This window comes from Vollenhovia emeryi, unplaced genomic scaffold, assembly GCF_000949405.1.
Source record: "Vollenhovia emeryi isolate VEMERY1.0 unplaced genomic scaffold, V.emery_V1.0 DF939206.1, whole genome shotgun sequence".
NCBI classification, from domain to species: domain Eukaryota; kingdom Metazoa; phylum Arthropoda; class Insecta; order Hymenoptera; family Formicidae; genus Vollenhovia; species Vollenhovia emeryi.
In genome coordinates, this window is record NW_011967160.1 from 101,396 (window position 1) to 117,917 (window position 16,522).

General features: G+C 41.1%; 1 protein-coding gene across 2 annotated transcripts in view; it reads left to right on the forward strand.

The window, feature by feature from the left end:
• The first annotated feature begins 7,935 nt into the window (after window positions 1–7,935).
• The window catches only part of LOC105561485, a 58,945-nt gene continuing 50,358 nt past the window's right edge, over window positions 7,936–16,522 (forward strand). Inside the window, exon 1 of one of the 2 annotated variants that reach the window (XM_012011496.1) lies at window positions 7,936–8,942. In XM_012011496.1, the coding sequence (XP_011866886.1) occupies window positions 8,740–8,942 (203 nt within the window). In that variant the 5' untranslated portion in view covers window positions 7,936–8,739. Of the gene's footprint in view, window positions 8,943–14,451; window positions 14,697–16,522 lie in introns of those variants that run through there. The other variant, XM_012011497.1, reaches the window with a different exon arrangement.

The following is a 16,522-nucleotide window of genomic DNA, read 5'->3' on the forward strand; positions in this document are numbered from 1 at the left end:
AAAATGGGTTGCTGTCTTTTTTTCCCAGAGCACGCATTAATATCTCTTGTCGAGATTGTATTATATCACAAATAAGATGTAGTCAGTTGCCATGTGTAGTTTGGTGTGCTCTCTCTCTCTCTCTCTCTCTCTCTCTCTCTCTCTCTCTCTCTCATCTCAGATTGAAAATAACACATGTACGGCTGTTGGATTTAGTAAATTGTACAATTTTTACAAGATTTACGAGATAATTTTTACACGTGCAAAATTTTGCTATCCATTACGTTAACTGAACGTAAGTTCGTAATCGACGTGCACGGCGCGGGTATTAAATTTAATTAATATCGACGGCGATTTAAGAAAAGTCGTACGCACGCATCGCGCGCGATCATTATGGAATCAGGTCTTATCTCTCATTACCATATTCTTCACGGTACTTCCTGATTCTCAACCAGGTTGCATAGGCACCCGGAAGCGACGTCTCTTTCGGAGTGATACACGAGTACAGACACTTATCTCGGGTCAGACCGCGGACCTAATACCGCTGGGATCCTCGACATTTTATTTTCTCCGTGCAACAATACGGAAAAGAGTTCGTAAGTTCGTAGCTGAAATGAAATTCTGATGTGGCCTTCAGTTGGAAGGAATCTGCCGACTTTTCAGTCCCGAGCTATACGACGCTAACGTGACGATGAAACCTGTTCGACCCGTTGGGAAATTTACATCACCTATTAGTAGGTACCTGTTTACGTCTTAACTGAAAGCTCAAATACAAAGTGCGAGCTGTCGTCGAGTGACAGCAATGCGTTATGATTAATGCTCGTAATTATAATTAAAATAGGATAATAATGTATTTATATGTCGGTAAAATGTGAAATCAATGCATACACTCGACGTAACTTTTTTCTTATCGCTGGGACAATAAATTTTGACTTTTCACTACGTTTCTCAACAAAGCACACCTCTATTTCTCATTAATTATCGTCGCGCCTAAACATCACTCGACCAGAATGATGTACCGGAAAAACTAAGTTGAAATAGTAATTTTTAATCCGTTTACTCCTGGCAGGGACATTCTTTACGATTCTACGATATTCTTCATTAACGGTCATGATTGCAAGCTATGAGAATGGCGTTTCTTGTGGGCTCTGCAGCGGTACTTGATTACCTTTCGTCAAGAAACCTTACTAGAGCCCGTAGCAAGCTGACCTAGTAAAACTGGCAGCGTGAGAAAATAAAACGCGCGACATACACATCCAAAATTCGTAGACAAACTGCATTTACCTTATGACGATTCGAGTATTAATTATTGCAATTAGTTTGATTAGCTGTGTTTTATTCGAGCTACACTCGTTTGACAATTTAATTAAATTAGATATTTCCATTAATAATTAAATTACTAATAATGATTACGTGGCATGAAAAGACAATGAATTTACCGTATATTTTACATGACGCTTTAACGATACTTTAACGATGAAAGTATTGCGTTCATTTTGTAGATAAATCTGCCAATAATTTATCTAGACTATTTTGAGGCTGGCTTGCATGAAAATTTGAATAAATAAACATTTTGTTCACTCGAGAGTGAGATTATTCCCGGGTCTGCAATAGAAAAGAAATAGCTTTTTCGGTTTGTACGAGTTAATTCGCAGTGGAACAAATCTGAATAGTCGATAAAAGGCGTCTACCTCTTTCGTCCGTCAGAAAGTCGTCGACCGGATTATATGTAGCAAAATTTCATTTCCGGTTATAAAGGAAAGTCCTCCATTATGAGATAAGCTCTTAATGTGAGATAGCGGAGTTTTTGCTAAATTAATAGGCGTCATCTGTTGGTTTCACCATGAATTTATTGCCTTTGGAGTGAAATCTGTTTAGTAGAAAATTTATTGTTAAATCGTGTAATCGTAGCGAAAAAAGGTTTATAGTTGAATTTGGACGTCGAAAACCTGCCATCTCGTATTAGAATTCTATCTCGTAATAGAAGACTTTCCTCTATTAATAAATATGCATAAAATGTATCAAAGTTATTGACTACTTGTTAAAATATAAACAGGATGTGCTGCATTTAGCAGTGAATTACACTTGCAACAAATACCTACAAACGACTTGAACGCAGCAAGAATATTTTCGAAACAGGGATCGCGCAGTAATTTCGGATAATTAATTGCTGTAGCAATTAGACTCGTCGGAGCAGGTTCGGTCATAGCAAAAATCCTTTTCTCGCCTGATGAAATAACAAAGATATAAACAATAGAGGGAATGGATTCCCGCGAATTTTTTTCATCGACCGACACTTAATTTTTAATCGTATATTCTATATTTTTTTTACTTCATAATAAGCTGGCAAGATTAAAAAATTATTAATCCATGAAATGATTAAATATCGAGTTTAAATATGAAGTAAGATATGAAATTTCATCTTCAGCGCTATCTTTTATATATCACGTGTTGCGAAAAATTCGGAATAAAAACATATGTATAGATGTTTCGAGTTTATCAAAACATTCGTTGCTACGAGAGAACCGTTTATTTCCGTTCCACATAACAAGGAATTGTGATACGTTGCGTGTCACGTTACGCCCAACGTCGGCTCGTTAGTTCTTAATCGAAATCGCATCCTTCGATCTCCCGTCGTACCACGTGTCATTATGTATTCATTCAAATTGCACCAATTAACCATTGCTGGAACAAATTTCGCTTTTTGCAACGGAGAAAGGGTCGGTAGAGGCCACCTAATACGTTCCATATTACGTGCAAGCAGGCTTGGATTTAAAAACCGACACTGGTATGTTTGCTAAAGGTAAAATAAAGATAAAAACGAAGATTCCTACGTAGAAAGATATAATTAACATTTCTACGTATTCGATATACGCCGCATGAAAAATTAACTAATTATAACAGAGCTATAGCGACTTATCGTTTACAACTGAACAGATTAACAATAATGGATTTGTGGTGCAACAAAGAAATTGCGTTTCAAAGCAATTATCAAATGAAAAAGTCATCAATTTTTCCTCACAATAAAACTATTAACGTGTCACTATATGTTCATCCTAATTGCGTCAATTAACCATTGCTGGAATAAATTTCGCTTTTTGCAACGGAGAAAGGGTCGGTCGATGCCACATAGTGCGTTTCATATTACGTGCAAGCAGGCTTGGATTTAAAAACCGCCACTGGTATGTTCGCCAAAGGTAAAATAAAGATAAAGACGAAGATTTCTACGTAGAAAGATATAATTAACATTTCTACGTATTCGATTTACGCTCCATGAAAAGCTTAACTGATTTTAACAGAGAGCTATAGCGACTTAACGTTTACAACTGAATAGATTAACAATAATGGATTTGTGGTGCAATAAAGAAATCGCGTTTCAAAGCAATGACAAAGTCATCAATGTTTCCTCGCAATAAAACTATTAACGTGTCAAATGTTTTTTCTGCTACAAGAAACATGCTTCGCTGAAAATTTCGAATTATTTTAAAGTAACTTTAATTATGGATTGTCTATCTGGTTGCTCAATTTGCTGAATAGCTTCCAGTCGCTTTCAACAAAGTTGCTACATCAAATCTCTTCCCTCTATTGTTTATATCTTTGTTATTTCATCAGGCGGGAAAAAGATTTTTGCTATGACCGAACCTGCTCCGACGAGCCTAATTGCTACAGCAATTAATTATCTGAAATTACTGCCCTGTTTCGAAAATATTCTTGCTGCGTTCAATTCGTTTGTAGGTATTTGTTGCAAGTGTAATTCACTGCTAAATGCAGCACATTTCAATTACATCTCGCAGCGAAGCAACTTGTTATTGGCTAATGTGCAGATTCAACTAATCTTCAGTAAAATCAACATTTAAAAAAAATCGCCTCGCAGTCAGTAACCGTATTTGGACGAAGTGTGCGGGCGACAATTTTGCAGAACCGGAGACTCGATCGGCACGGCAAGCCGCAGGAATGTGTAAAGCTAACAATGACCGATGGCGCGTCCTAAATTGAGACTCGCGTTCGCCGAAGGCGATTGAACCTGACCCAGTGAGGCGGGTCCGCGCTGGTCCCCTGGATTTCAAAGTATTCGAGAAGCGGACGGGCCCACGATACGTTAGCGCGCCGTAGGTCGCGACTTGACCCACAGTCTGAAGCTACGAGCCGTGGTCTCTCTCTCGTCAGGCCGAACGCGAGTTTATGGTGCGCCATGGCGTGTCGGCGGCCCCGCCGCGCCGCGCCGCGCCGCGCGCGAGGAAGAAGACGAGGACTCGGCTGGAGAGGCGGCCGAGAGAGGCGACGTGCACACGTGCACCTCGGGGCATTCGCGGGTTGGCAGTCGGCTCTTGAAAGCCGCCCGGTGAATGCCACTCGCGGCTCTGAAACGCGCGTTTTTGCCAACCTCTCGGTTGCACCCAGAGGGGCTCGTGTTCCAGCGGCCGTGCCGTTGGAAAAAAAATCTCGCGCCAAGGGAGATATTACCGGGAGGGAATCTCCAAGGGGAAGGGGGCCCGGGAATGGGGAGAAACAGTGCCGATGGTTTTAACTGACAATTTTCACGGTGGCTGTAATGTATGGTATTGAATGTTCGCGCGAGGCGGTGGGATGAGAGACCGCGAGATAAAGAGAGACGGAGCGAGAGAGAAAGAGTAGTGCGAGGGCGGTGTGGAGTGTGATTTTTAGCAAATCTCCCCCGATGGCAGCTTCGAGTCATGTTGCGGCGCGGTGGTCTACCGGTCGGTGTTAAAATTGATGCTACGGATGGGATAAATGACTTCTATTATCAGAGAAAGAAAGAGAGAAAGAAGAGAGGAGGAGCGAAGAGAGATAGAGAGTTCAATAAGATTGTCCGCGTTTGGAACATTTGAAATTGTTCTTTGTTCCAATCCTCTTACATAAGAATGCTACTGAACATCATAATACAGTTGCACTAATCGTTTTCTCTCACGAGTCTATGATGCTACATGTGGATGTGAGTAAAGTACTCCGTAATCGTTAAGATATCCTTAAAACAATAGAGCATTATGATGTCACTATGCTAGTGAAACGCGTTATTGAATTAATGTTAAACGCATGTGTCTTACTTTAAAAGAAATCTGTTTTATTGTTTCAAGCGACGATTTCAGACTCGATCGAATTATGCGGATTAATTTCGGGCGTGGACACAGCGAAGTGTATATACACGCGGGCGCGTGTGTTATATACAAATTAAAACGCCGTGTTTATTAATTAAAGAAATTTTAATTAATTGTTAATCATGTTCGCCTTTATCCTTATATTCTGTAAGAAGATTCTCGCTCTACAAACTCCGAAGCTCTGTAACTCTTTAGCTCTTCCTTCTTCTCGCTCTTTCTCTCTTGCTCTGTAGTGCTGCATGGCTTATAGAGATACAGTATTACAGAGCATTTTTATCGAATTCATCCTTTTAAAGTTCCGAGACAAACCTTATTTATGAGCCGCCTTAGCGACACCCACGCGTGTGACTATTTCTGATACGCGAATCGTCTCACAAGTTACCGCAATTTGCTCACTTATCCAAGTAGTCAACTAAAAATTGTTTTAAGCTCTGTGTGTCTATCTTGAAAACTTGGGTGGAAGTGCATGAGGCCCTCAAATAACATTGGCCGAAATGTCGGTAGAGAATTGCTGTTAATAATAGGATTCAACGATGCTTTGTGGATTTTAAACTCTAATATTTCAGAGACTAACATTTCTGGACTTGTGTTAACGTTATAAATTGCTCGATATTTTGGTTACACCTTATAGTACTCTGTATATTCTATATTTCTCTCTAACAGAAAATGTATACCGACGACATTGGAGCAATTCTGAGGCAACGTAATAACGACGAATTTTACACAATTTCCATACTGTCCTCTGATTCAGTAGATACCAGGTTTTCCAACAACGATTTCTCAGAGTGGCATACTTTCTTGACAATTCCAGCACGACTCATTGGCATAGTGACGCGTTAGAAGAATAATTCATGATACTTGAAACGATACCGGATACGAAATAGTACCGAAATAAGTTTGAATATAGATTTAGTCTTTGTTACGAGAGCTAGAATATCACTTAATTTGTATAGGTAATTCTGATAAACTCCCTTTATGTCAAACTATACGGTATAACAGAACTATTCAAATCGATTGAAGATTAATCTTAAGCGATGGGTCAAGTTCGTGTTTGAAAGGCACACGTAACGACAGCCTGCAGACTGATTTACGAACGAATAATGGAGGGAAGATAAATCGCTGTCGCACTTAGCGAGCACGTCGACGAGTCACTCGAAATAACCGCGAGGCTCCGTTACGCTGGCAAAAAAAAGATGATTACGAGCCAAGAGATAAGCGCGATGGAATATTTGAAATATTTCGGAAAAACTACATTTTTTTTTTGTCGGAGCGACACGGAGCCAGTGAACATCACGCGTGGTGAACAAACGTGAGAATTTCTGAGGTATTTCAGTGACAGTGACACTAATGACACATCCGCAATCAGAAGAACTAGTTGCACTTAGGTGTATACGGTCACGTATGTAAGCGATCTTATATTCGTGGGAAAGCGCAAGTAGTGGCTGTATATTGTGACGAAGACAAACTTGATGAAAATAGAAACACCAAAAATCAAACCGTACGTGCATAATTACTTAGATAATATTTAAACGAGAGTTTTCAGTATGTGCCAGTAAATGCAAGCCTTTGTGCGATAACACATTCACAGCTGGCTAAATATTTTTCACATAACGTACAGAAAATGTTCCTTCTCTTCTCCGTATCTCTATTTGTATAGAAAAAATAATTAAAAAGTAATTAAATTAAGAGGATAATTTCCTCATTGTTCTTTATTTTTAATAAAAAGTGAAGTTTAAAGTTTGAAAATGTAAAAATTAATTTTAATTATTCTTTTTATGTTTTATATCAGTAACACATAACAATGCTTAAGTTCGGTCATCGCCCCACATATATCTAACTCGAAAATATATAGTGTTGCAATTTTTTTGCATATTTCGATTTTTGCCATTGATTTCCGAATTACCATAGTGGTACCACAGTATTACTATGACAAAGTCGAAATTTACAGAAAAACTGCAACCATATATATTCTTTGCGAGGCTTAATTACGTGGAGCTACGGTTGGGAACTTGAACTTTTGAAACTCATTCATAGACCGTTTTTATAATAACCCATGCGTCATCTACATTATTCTCTTTATTATTTTTCTTATATGTACGAATAGAGATTATACAAGAAAAAAATACAAAATATATTTTATACATAATTAAGAGCCTATAGTAAATTTTTCTACATGATTAGTATAAGTAGCTGGTAAATAAAATATTCGAATGAATAAATTTAGTGAATAAAGATTAAGGCATAAATAATGAAACTGAAAGAGAGACAGATATAAAAGTGAAAGAAGAAAATGCCGATTAAAGTAATTTTAAAGGGAACGATTTTATAAATAGATTTTTATTGGAATGGGAGATACGCATCTCACATAAAACATTCCCACGTGAATGTCGTGCGTATAATTTACGGACGTTGTACGGGACGAGATCTTAATAAAGTCGCGTCGTAAAATCGCGTTTTAATCCCCTCGCCATTTGAAGAAGTGCACAGTACGCAACGTTCATTCTATAAATGCTACTTTCGAGTTCTTGCCTCGACCTGTAATTACGCAAGTGTAAACAGAATCGTACGAGCAATGCCGGGTAATGGAGCAATATGCGGGGCCGTGCGCGTTCGCGATTTAATGCAACGTTCATTCGTAATGAATAAACAATTGGAACGGGAAGTAAAGCAAGATACTGGCATGAAGTGGAAAAATCATTGAAATTTCCGATGTTGTATATAAATTTGTGAGATATAAATATTTAATAAGACATTTGAAGGGACAAAATAAATTGAGATGTTCACAATTTATATTGAAAATCAAGTTAACACATTTGTGTTAATATATAAAATATATGAAATATTGTAAAACAATTCTCACGACAGGCAGGTGTGATAAAACTTCACATAAACACGACAGTCATATTTTTGATTTCTATTCTTATCCCCCCAAAAAGTAGAAGCTCTATTAGTACCGGAAAATTAGGAAAGAAAACATCGTAGCGCAAGTATTGCACATAAGTATTGCACATAAGTAGTGCACGATTTTAAATTTTAATGATCCCGAGTAATTATTACTTTTAATTTGTTTGAGATGACATAGATACAATCCAGAAATGAAAGCTCTCAAAACCTAGCGACAAACGTGTTAAGTAAATCGAATAACAAACAAATGATAAATTCAGTTTCAAATTGCAAAGACTCGTCTACCGAGTTCTCCACACCGTCCGAGGAGGAAAACATAAGCTATTACTTAAGCTGTTACACGACTCAGACTTGAAGGCCGGGGTCGTGGCACGCGAGACTCGTGCAGTTCAGAATCTCACGGTCCCGATGACCGGTCATGCCGATCTTCGCGCGATCCTCGCGCTACATATAACGCGGAAAAAGTATATCTCTCGGGGAAACTGCTTACGCATATTCTCATTCTCAGTGGTGACAAAGTGCACCGAGTGTGGAAATTAAGAAGTTCTGTGCGCGGTTGACTTGAAAAGAGATGGACACGTAGTTTAATTAGCATTATGCAGAACCGTGATACACTACGCAAGTGTGAGAAGAAGACAGTGTAGTCGAGTAAATTTTTTCTCTTAATCGTTTGCTTTTAGTTCGGTATTGTGCACTTGTGTTATAAACTGTGAAAAGTAAGGCTCGACAATAAACAACAATGGGAAACGCGAGATCGCAACCCTGCGGAAGAGGCAAATCGCTCTATCTGTTCTACCTTATCCACCGAACGTGGAACGTCGTCGTAGATCATCGGAAGGATCAAGATCGATGTGACGATACCGATGGAGAAACGGACCTATCGTCAAAGTGCAGCACTTGCAACGTATGCGATTACCGACAGGACAGCCTAATCTTCGAAAGGTAACGTACAAATGCATATTATACTCCGCGCAGATATCATAAATTATTATTATAAATGATAAATATGTCATCATCAATGAGATACTAAATTAAAAACCATCGACTCGGAATAAATTACAATAATTATAAAACCAGTATTGTCGCAAATTAATAAACAAATCGCCAAAGGCTCGGGCGAAGTCGAGACAACCGCACTTTGCCTCTGACCGACAAACTTTGCCCCTAGGTGCGAGTCTGGACAAAATATATCCGATTTTTATCAACAAAATTGCCTATACTTAGCCGGACTCGCACCAAAAGGCAAAATTTGCCGATAAAATCGGTTATATTTAGTCCAGACTCGTATCTAGGGGCAAAACTGTCGGTAAGGTGCAAAGTGTGTGGTAGTCCCGATTTAGTCCGAGCAGTTGGCGATCTGTCTATTAATCTGTGCAATAATTGCAGAGTAGCGATAGTATCGACTATCAATATAAATGTATCAATCGTCGACAGAAATGTCGACATAAAATATATGGTATATCGATATATTTGTACCAATGATCGAAAAATTTATGTCGACAATCGATAATGTCTATACATATGTACGTTTACGTATACGTAATGTTTGCGCAATATTTAGGATTGTAAATTGAGAATTTTTGCATTTAACAATTTTTTGGAAAGCGAAAATTTTTAAATATTTTTTAAATTACTTTTCGATTTCCGTCTTATTCATACACATCCGATAACATAATTACTATTACATTGTTTTAATATTTTTAACGCAAAATATTACTACATAATTTAAGGAAAATACATATAACATTAATAACAAAATATAATAACCTAGTGAATCTCGAGCATCAGTTACATTGCATCTATGTTACAATTTTTCACTCAATCACACATGTGTTATATTACATTTACATTGTTGAGTGAAAAATTGTAACATAAATGCAATGTAACTGATGCTCGATGTTTACTGGGAGATTCTTTTTAAGAAAAGAGGACCGCCGATAAAAATCGGCGGAGGTGGTGGGTGGAAGGCCTCTACAAGTTGATCAGTTTTTGTCGGATAAAATCATATCCGATGTAAACTAAGCAATCTTGTATGTATGAAGACAAAAATGTTTAAGTAATTTTCTAGTCATCGCTAAATAATTGTTTATCTGCTTTTTACCCGTATTTCTACCTACCTACATAATATTCCTACCGTATCTTTAATATAAATACTTTTAGTTGCAAACGCGATTACCCGAAATTTTAGAATAGCGAATTTGGTTTTAAATCGCGACCGTTTGGGAGTTTTTTTTAGGAATTTAATTTATTGGGAATAGAGATTTAACTCGAGACGGCATATTTCCGTCTTCGATCACGTGCAATCGCACGTATGCAAAAGACCTTATTCAAGAATGCCTTGTAGGCAAACCTGTACCTTTTACTTCGATTGGTGTTATACGTACACCAACCTACCTTGTGTGACTTACTTCGTTTTCATCTGGCCAGACAAATTCATCTTTAGCTGGCCAATACTCTGACTTCATATAGCCAGAAAGCGACAGCAAGGAGAATTACTCCTTCTGCTGCCGGCTGATCACAGCCAGCAATAAGCGTAAGATTCTACGCTTTGTATGATGCGCGAAACACGAACGCGTCGCGAAGGGGCCATCAAATTGGATTAAATCAATTAAGTACGGAATTAACAATAAGAAATGACAATAATAATTCCATCATGAATTTATTCTTTATACGCGTTTCTTCGTAATCAAAGTAGGTACGTAATCCAATAATTAAAAATATATACGAAATATTTAAAAAAATCTCTATATCGGTAACGTTTTGATTCGAAGTGATCGCGATTCTAAACTTTACGCAAAACGTTGAAGCTTGATAAGGTAAAAAACAACGAAAGTTTAATTTGGATTTATTTGGAATTTGGAATTAAAGGAATGAAAATTGCTAGACGCGTCATCCGATAGAATCTAAGGCCCATATGCGTATTTTCATCGATTCGAACGATTCGTTTCTGAATCTCATCTCAAAAGCATGCAGAGATGAGGCATTCAGATGAATGAACGTAAGATCCGAAAGAGATAATACAAATTTCCCAATTGGAATTATTGAATGAATAAAAATAGCTCTTCGTCTCTTAATTTAAAAATCAAATATTTTGGAGTGACTCGAAACCGATCGATAATTTCTAGAAAAAAAGTCTTCTCTTTCATAACAAAATATATATTGGATCTCACGTCATATATTACTACTAACTGGTATACAATCCAGTTAACAATCACTACATATGGATAAGTTAGAAAAGTTTAGGCTAAAGTTAGTGCTTTAAATTATGTAATGATAATTCAGTAACCATAAGTATTTTTTATAAAAATAGATTAATAAATTCTATGAAATATATCACATTAAAATATTTGTTGTAATTGAATTATTACAATACAAACGTATATAAAGAAATATGATGTAAATTAAAAATACCACTTAGAAAGGAATATTTATATATCATGTATATATTCCTTTTCTGCACTAACTTATACAAAATGTAATCCTGGACAAAAGATTTTTTAGTGAAATGGAGAATGAAATGTGAGAAGTAATAACAAATAATTTGTCTCAAATAACAGTAGCAAATTTTAAAAAGTCAATGTTTTAATTTTTATAATTTTCTTTCATCTTTTATCTTTTAGTCGCTATATTTCTCAAGAATTGTGTAATGTACATATTTTCTGAATAAAATAAACTTTAATCAACTAAATGACATTGTCAATTGAAATAATTAATAACAGATATTACATATTCTCATTTATTCTCCATTTTTCCTTTGTACGTAATGTGTATGCACACTAGTACGTTCTTATTGTATAAACATATATAAATTAGGCAACGAAATATATCTAATTGTTCCAGGATTAAATTTCTCCCAATCTCTTTTAACTTATTACATTTGAAGGCAACGGAAGTACGGAATACTTTATACTTCTACTTACAATAATATCTTTACATTATTAACTGATACATATACGCATCGCTAGCATGTACATTTAATAAAATTTCCGCAGATCCGTTACCCCAATATTAAAAATTAATTTATCGCTCACCAGTCCGACGCGCAGCAGCGAAGTTATAACTGCATCGTCGCTACGATGATTCTGTAATGCACAAACATAAAAGTAACATTAAAACAGTGTTAAAAAAACCAAGTTTCAAAATACAATTCTTACGCGCGGTGAATTTTCTATTCAATTGGATATTTGTTCTTAAATCGTTAAGCGCCTTTAAAAAACACCGTACAGAAACGAACTTTAATAAAAATCTCCGAGGGGGAAACCGCCGACCAAAATCTTGTACATACACCAATGCCCACTGATGTCCCGCGGACATTACTTGTTCTTATTATCTCATTTTATTTTTACAATGCCCCAGTGAGGTCCCTGGTGAAAATAAAAATTGGAGCGTAAATCGAACGTAAGAGGAGAGCGACACAAGCGTAAACGAAATGTGTTATAGGAAGCGTAGTTTGGAACAGCGAGGCGTAAAAGAAACCTCAAGCGCTTCTTTTACGCCTCGCTGTTCCAAATTACGCTTCCTACACATTTCGTTTACGCTTGTGTCGCTCTCCCCTTACGTTCGATTTACGCTCCAAGTTCTATTTTCACCAGGAGTCTAATGCCCAAAAAAGTGCCCAGTAATGCCGCGAATCTGTACACCACAATGCCCTCAGCGGTTTCCCCCCTCGAGAATCTCAAGTTATTTCTTTCTCTCCGATTGTTGCGTTACGGTGCGAAACAGTGGCTCGAAAATAAGCGGCGAGAAAGATCGCTTTTGTGTAAAATGAAAGATAAGTACCGCAAGGTTGCTCCGCCGGTGCCTGATGCCCCCTGGCCTCCTCCTCCTCTCAGGCTGTCCTCTCGGACGGTCGGCTGCGTTGGTTTCCCTCGAAGAAGCACTAACACTGACACTCACTCGCGCACTCGGTCCTCTTTCTCCGTTCGCGAAGAATCGGCGGTAGACTGTCACTCGACACCGGAACGCGACGACTCACGGGAGAAACGGCCATATTCAAATCTAGAGGCCCCGTGATCGGAGACGCCGCAAAGGATTCGTCAAATTCCCGCGAGCGAGAGAGAAACGTGGGTCATCTCGCTCCCCTACGATTACGGTAGAAGAGTGAGCGAGCCCACGTTTCTCTCTCGCTCGCGGGAATTTCACCAGCTCTTGCGGCCGGTCGCCGATTGCAGGCTCTCCGTTCAAATCCCGACACGGCGCAGCGTGCGATCGTGCGCGAACGGCGCGACGAAACGGCCCGCAATTCACTTCGTCCCGACGGCCTCCGCCCCGAGTGGATCGCGCGACGCCTTCGCTCTTCGTTCTTTCTCGCGCGGTCCATCAATGCCCCGCCGATCCGTAACCGACGCGGCCACTAACATACTCCGTTCTCCGACAATCTCCTGGATCGCGTACACTCGCGGATCGTCGCGCGCACGTCCGGCGATTCCCGCGGAAAGAGGAGAACAGTGGTGCCAACGACTGCGCGGAAAATGTCGCGACGCGGAGGATTAACTCGCGGGCGCTTCCCGCGCGCTCGAGATTCGCCGGGCGAGATGCCGAGTCACTTTCGTCGCACGGGTACGTCGAACGCCGAGCGGAAAGAACGAACTTACGCGCGATATCACGCGCGCAGCCGGCGCGGAGGGCGGCGAAACGTCGTTTCCGAGCCTCGAGGATTCACGAGGTGTGCACGCGCTCTCGGATTGCGACGCCTTCGCTCTTCGTTCTTTCTCGCGCGGTCCATCAATGCCCCGCCGATCCGTAACCGACGCGGCCACTAACGTACTTCGTTCTCCGACAATCTCCTGGATCGCGTACACTCGCGGGTCGTCGCGCGCACGTCCGGCGATTCCCGCGGAAAGAGGAGAACAGTGGTGCCAACGACTGCGCGGAAAATGTCGCGACGCGGAGGATTAACTCGCGGGCGCTTCCCGCGCGCTCGAGATTCGCCGGGCGAAATGCCGAGTCACTTTCGTCGCACAGGTACGTCGAACGCCGAGCGGAAAGAACGAACTTACGCGCGATATCACGCGCGCAGCCGGCGCGGAGGGCGACGAAACGTCGTTTCCGAGCCTCGAGGATTCACGAGGTGTGCACGCGTTCTCGGATCACGCCGCCGGCCGAGAGACGTCGAGGGCGATTGGCCGATTCACTTGGCGAGAATGGCGTGCGGACGCGCGTACGAGCCTGCCTGTCGACTCGAGATACTTCGCTCGAATGACTGCCGCGTCACCCCGGCGCGTACGTTGAAGCGCCGAACGCAAAAACAATAGCTGATCACGCGCCAACCGACACGGAATGCGACAAACATGTTTTTATCTGTGCTCAACGTACGGCCAAGGGTACGCGAGGTTGCGGCGGCTCGAGGCGCCGCCGGCTGGAAGCCGGCGGGCGCGATTGGCCGGAGCGGGGGGGCTCGCCGCGCGCGGAGCCAATCGCGCGCGGCGGCTCATCGTGCGGCGGTCGGCGGCTCGGCCGCGCGCGCCGCGCGCAGTAAGCGACTCGCATTTGTTCTCGCGTTAGTGCGGCGGCTAAACCGATCGTGTCGGTTCTCGGATTTCCTTACCGCGAGTGAAATTGACGTTCGATTACGGTGTACCCGCGGACCTCGATGTGCGCCGGACATATTGTGCTTCTTCTCGCCGTCGCTGGACGTGACGAACGCTGGACTTGCCGGACTCGCCGTGTGTCCCTGTTCCTGCCGGACGGCGGTCGGTGAGTGAGTTTGTGAGATAGAAACGACTCGACAAGCGAGACAGATCCGAATTCTAGTCTTTAGTTGCTCGCGCGGTCTTCGAGACTCGCTTTTCGCGAGGTCCCCGTGAACTCGCGTCGATTATTTCTTGCGAATGCGATTCCTCGCGCAGTGTGTGTGCGCGCAATAGAGTAGAAATCTCGCGTGAAAAGTGAGCGATCTCGAAGACGCCGCGCGGGGAATTGAAGGTTAATAATCGTCGTCCCGCGTGCATTTCGTTACGCTGAAACGGCAACTCGCGTCTCGCGTCTCCCGTTTCCGTCTCGATTAAGCCTCCGCTACAATGATTCTCGGTTCTGTCTACAATGGTCGTACAGTTGTATCGATGGTCGCTTGAGCAGTCGCAATGTAAGAATTGACCAATCGCAGTCGATTATTCTTACGACTACGACTCTGCGACTCGCATTGTAGACAGAACCGAGAATCATTGTAGCGGAGGCTTTACTGCTTCGAGCGAGCGACTCGCGCGGGACGAAGCTGCAACGAATATATCTCGTTAAACGAAGTCGTGATTGATTGCCGATTGATCTAAGGCAGCGATCGCGCGTTTGGCGTCACGAGAGTGCAAGCGAACGAGCTGAAAGATGTGCGTCCGCGAATACATTCCGCCTCTCGTTAGAGAATAGGCGCTCGTTCACGTAAAGTCTCCGCTACAATGATTCTCGGTTCTGTCTACAATGCGAGTCGCAGAGTCGTAGTCGTAAGAATAATCGACTGCGATTGGTCAATTCTTACTTTGCGACTGCTCAAGCGACCATCGATACAACTGTACGACCATTGTAGACAGAACCGAGAATCATTGTAGCGGAGGCTTTAATGCGTGGTCTACAATGCGAGTCGCAGAGTCGTAGTCGTAAGAATAATCGACTGCGGTTGGTCAATTTTGTCAGACACATAAGAATTGACCAATCATAGTCGACTATTCTTACGACTACGACTTTACGACTTCTATGTAGACGAGGCTTTACAGACGCAATTCGTCGCAAACGTTTCGGAATATCGCGCGCGCTTTTTAATCCTCGTAATCTCCGCTTTACGAAAAATCAACGTTAAGTTATATCGTTCGTAAAATCGCCTCGATATCCATGCCAGTCGTAAGAATTGGCTCAATCGCGCGAGAGAGAATTACGCAACGTGTGTGAGGAACGCTCGAGGGATCTTACGAGGATCCGAAAGTCATCTGTTTTACCGACGCATTCGAGCATAGTTTCGGCGCCGGTAAATCTTTTTATTAGCTTCTATGCACGAAATAATGCCAGGATAAGTTGCGGACCGCATAGAAGAACGTTTTCATACGTAAAACACTCCGGTCAGAAGTCTAATAAAAAAGATATCGGTATTCGGTAGTGGTAATTTATTAAGTTCAGCTTACAGCCAAGAAGTGGACTTGGTTTACAATATGTTGTATAAGTGTGCTCTGCGGCTCGGAAAGTCGGGGTTCCGGTCCTTCTAAAATATTTTTCGTATAGTTTTGAATATATTGATTCATTTTCAAAAGAGTTTTAGACAGTGGCAAGTCTCCGTTACTTTGTACATTGTACCGTTACTGCTTAGAAATGGATTTTTCGAAGATTATGAATTTATTAAAAGTAACGGAGACTTGCCCCTGCCTAGAACTCTTCGGAAAATGAATATATATATTCAGAGCTATACGGGAAATATTTTAGAAGGACGGGAACTCCGACTTTGCGATCAGCAGAGCACACTTATCTGCTTAGAAAGGTGTTCTTCGGGGATTATGATTTATTAAACAGTAACAGAGAATTGCCACTGCCTAAAATTCTTT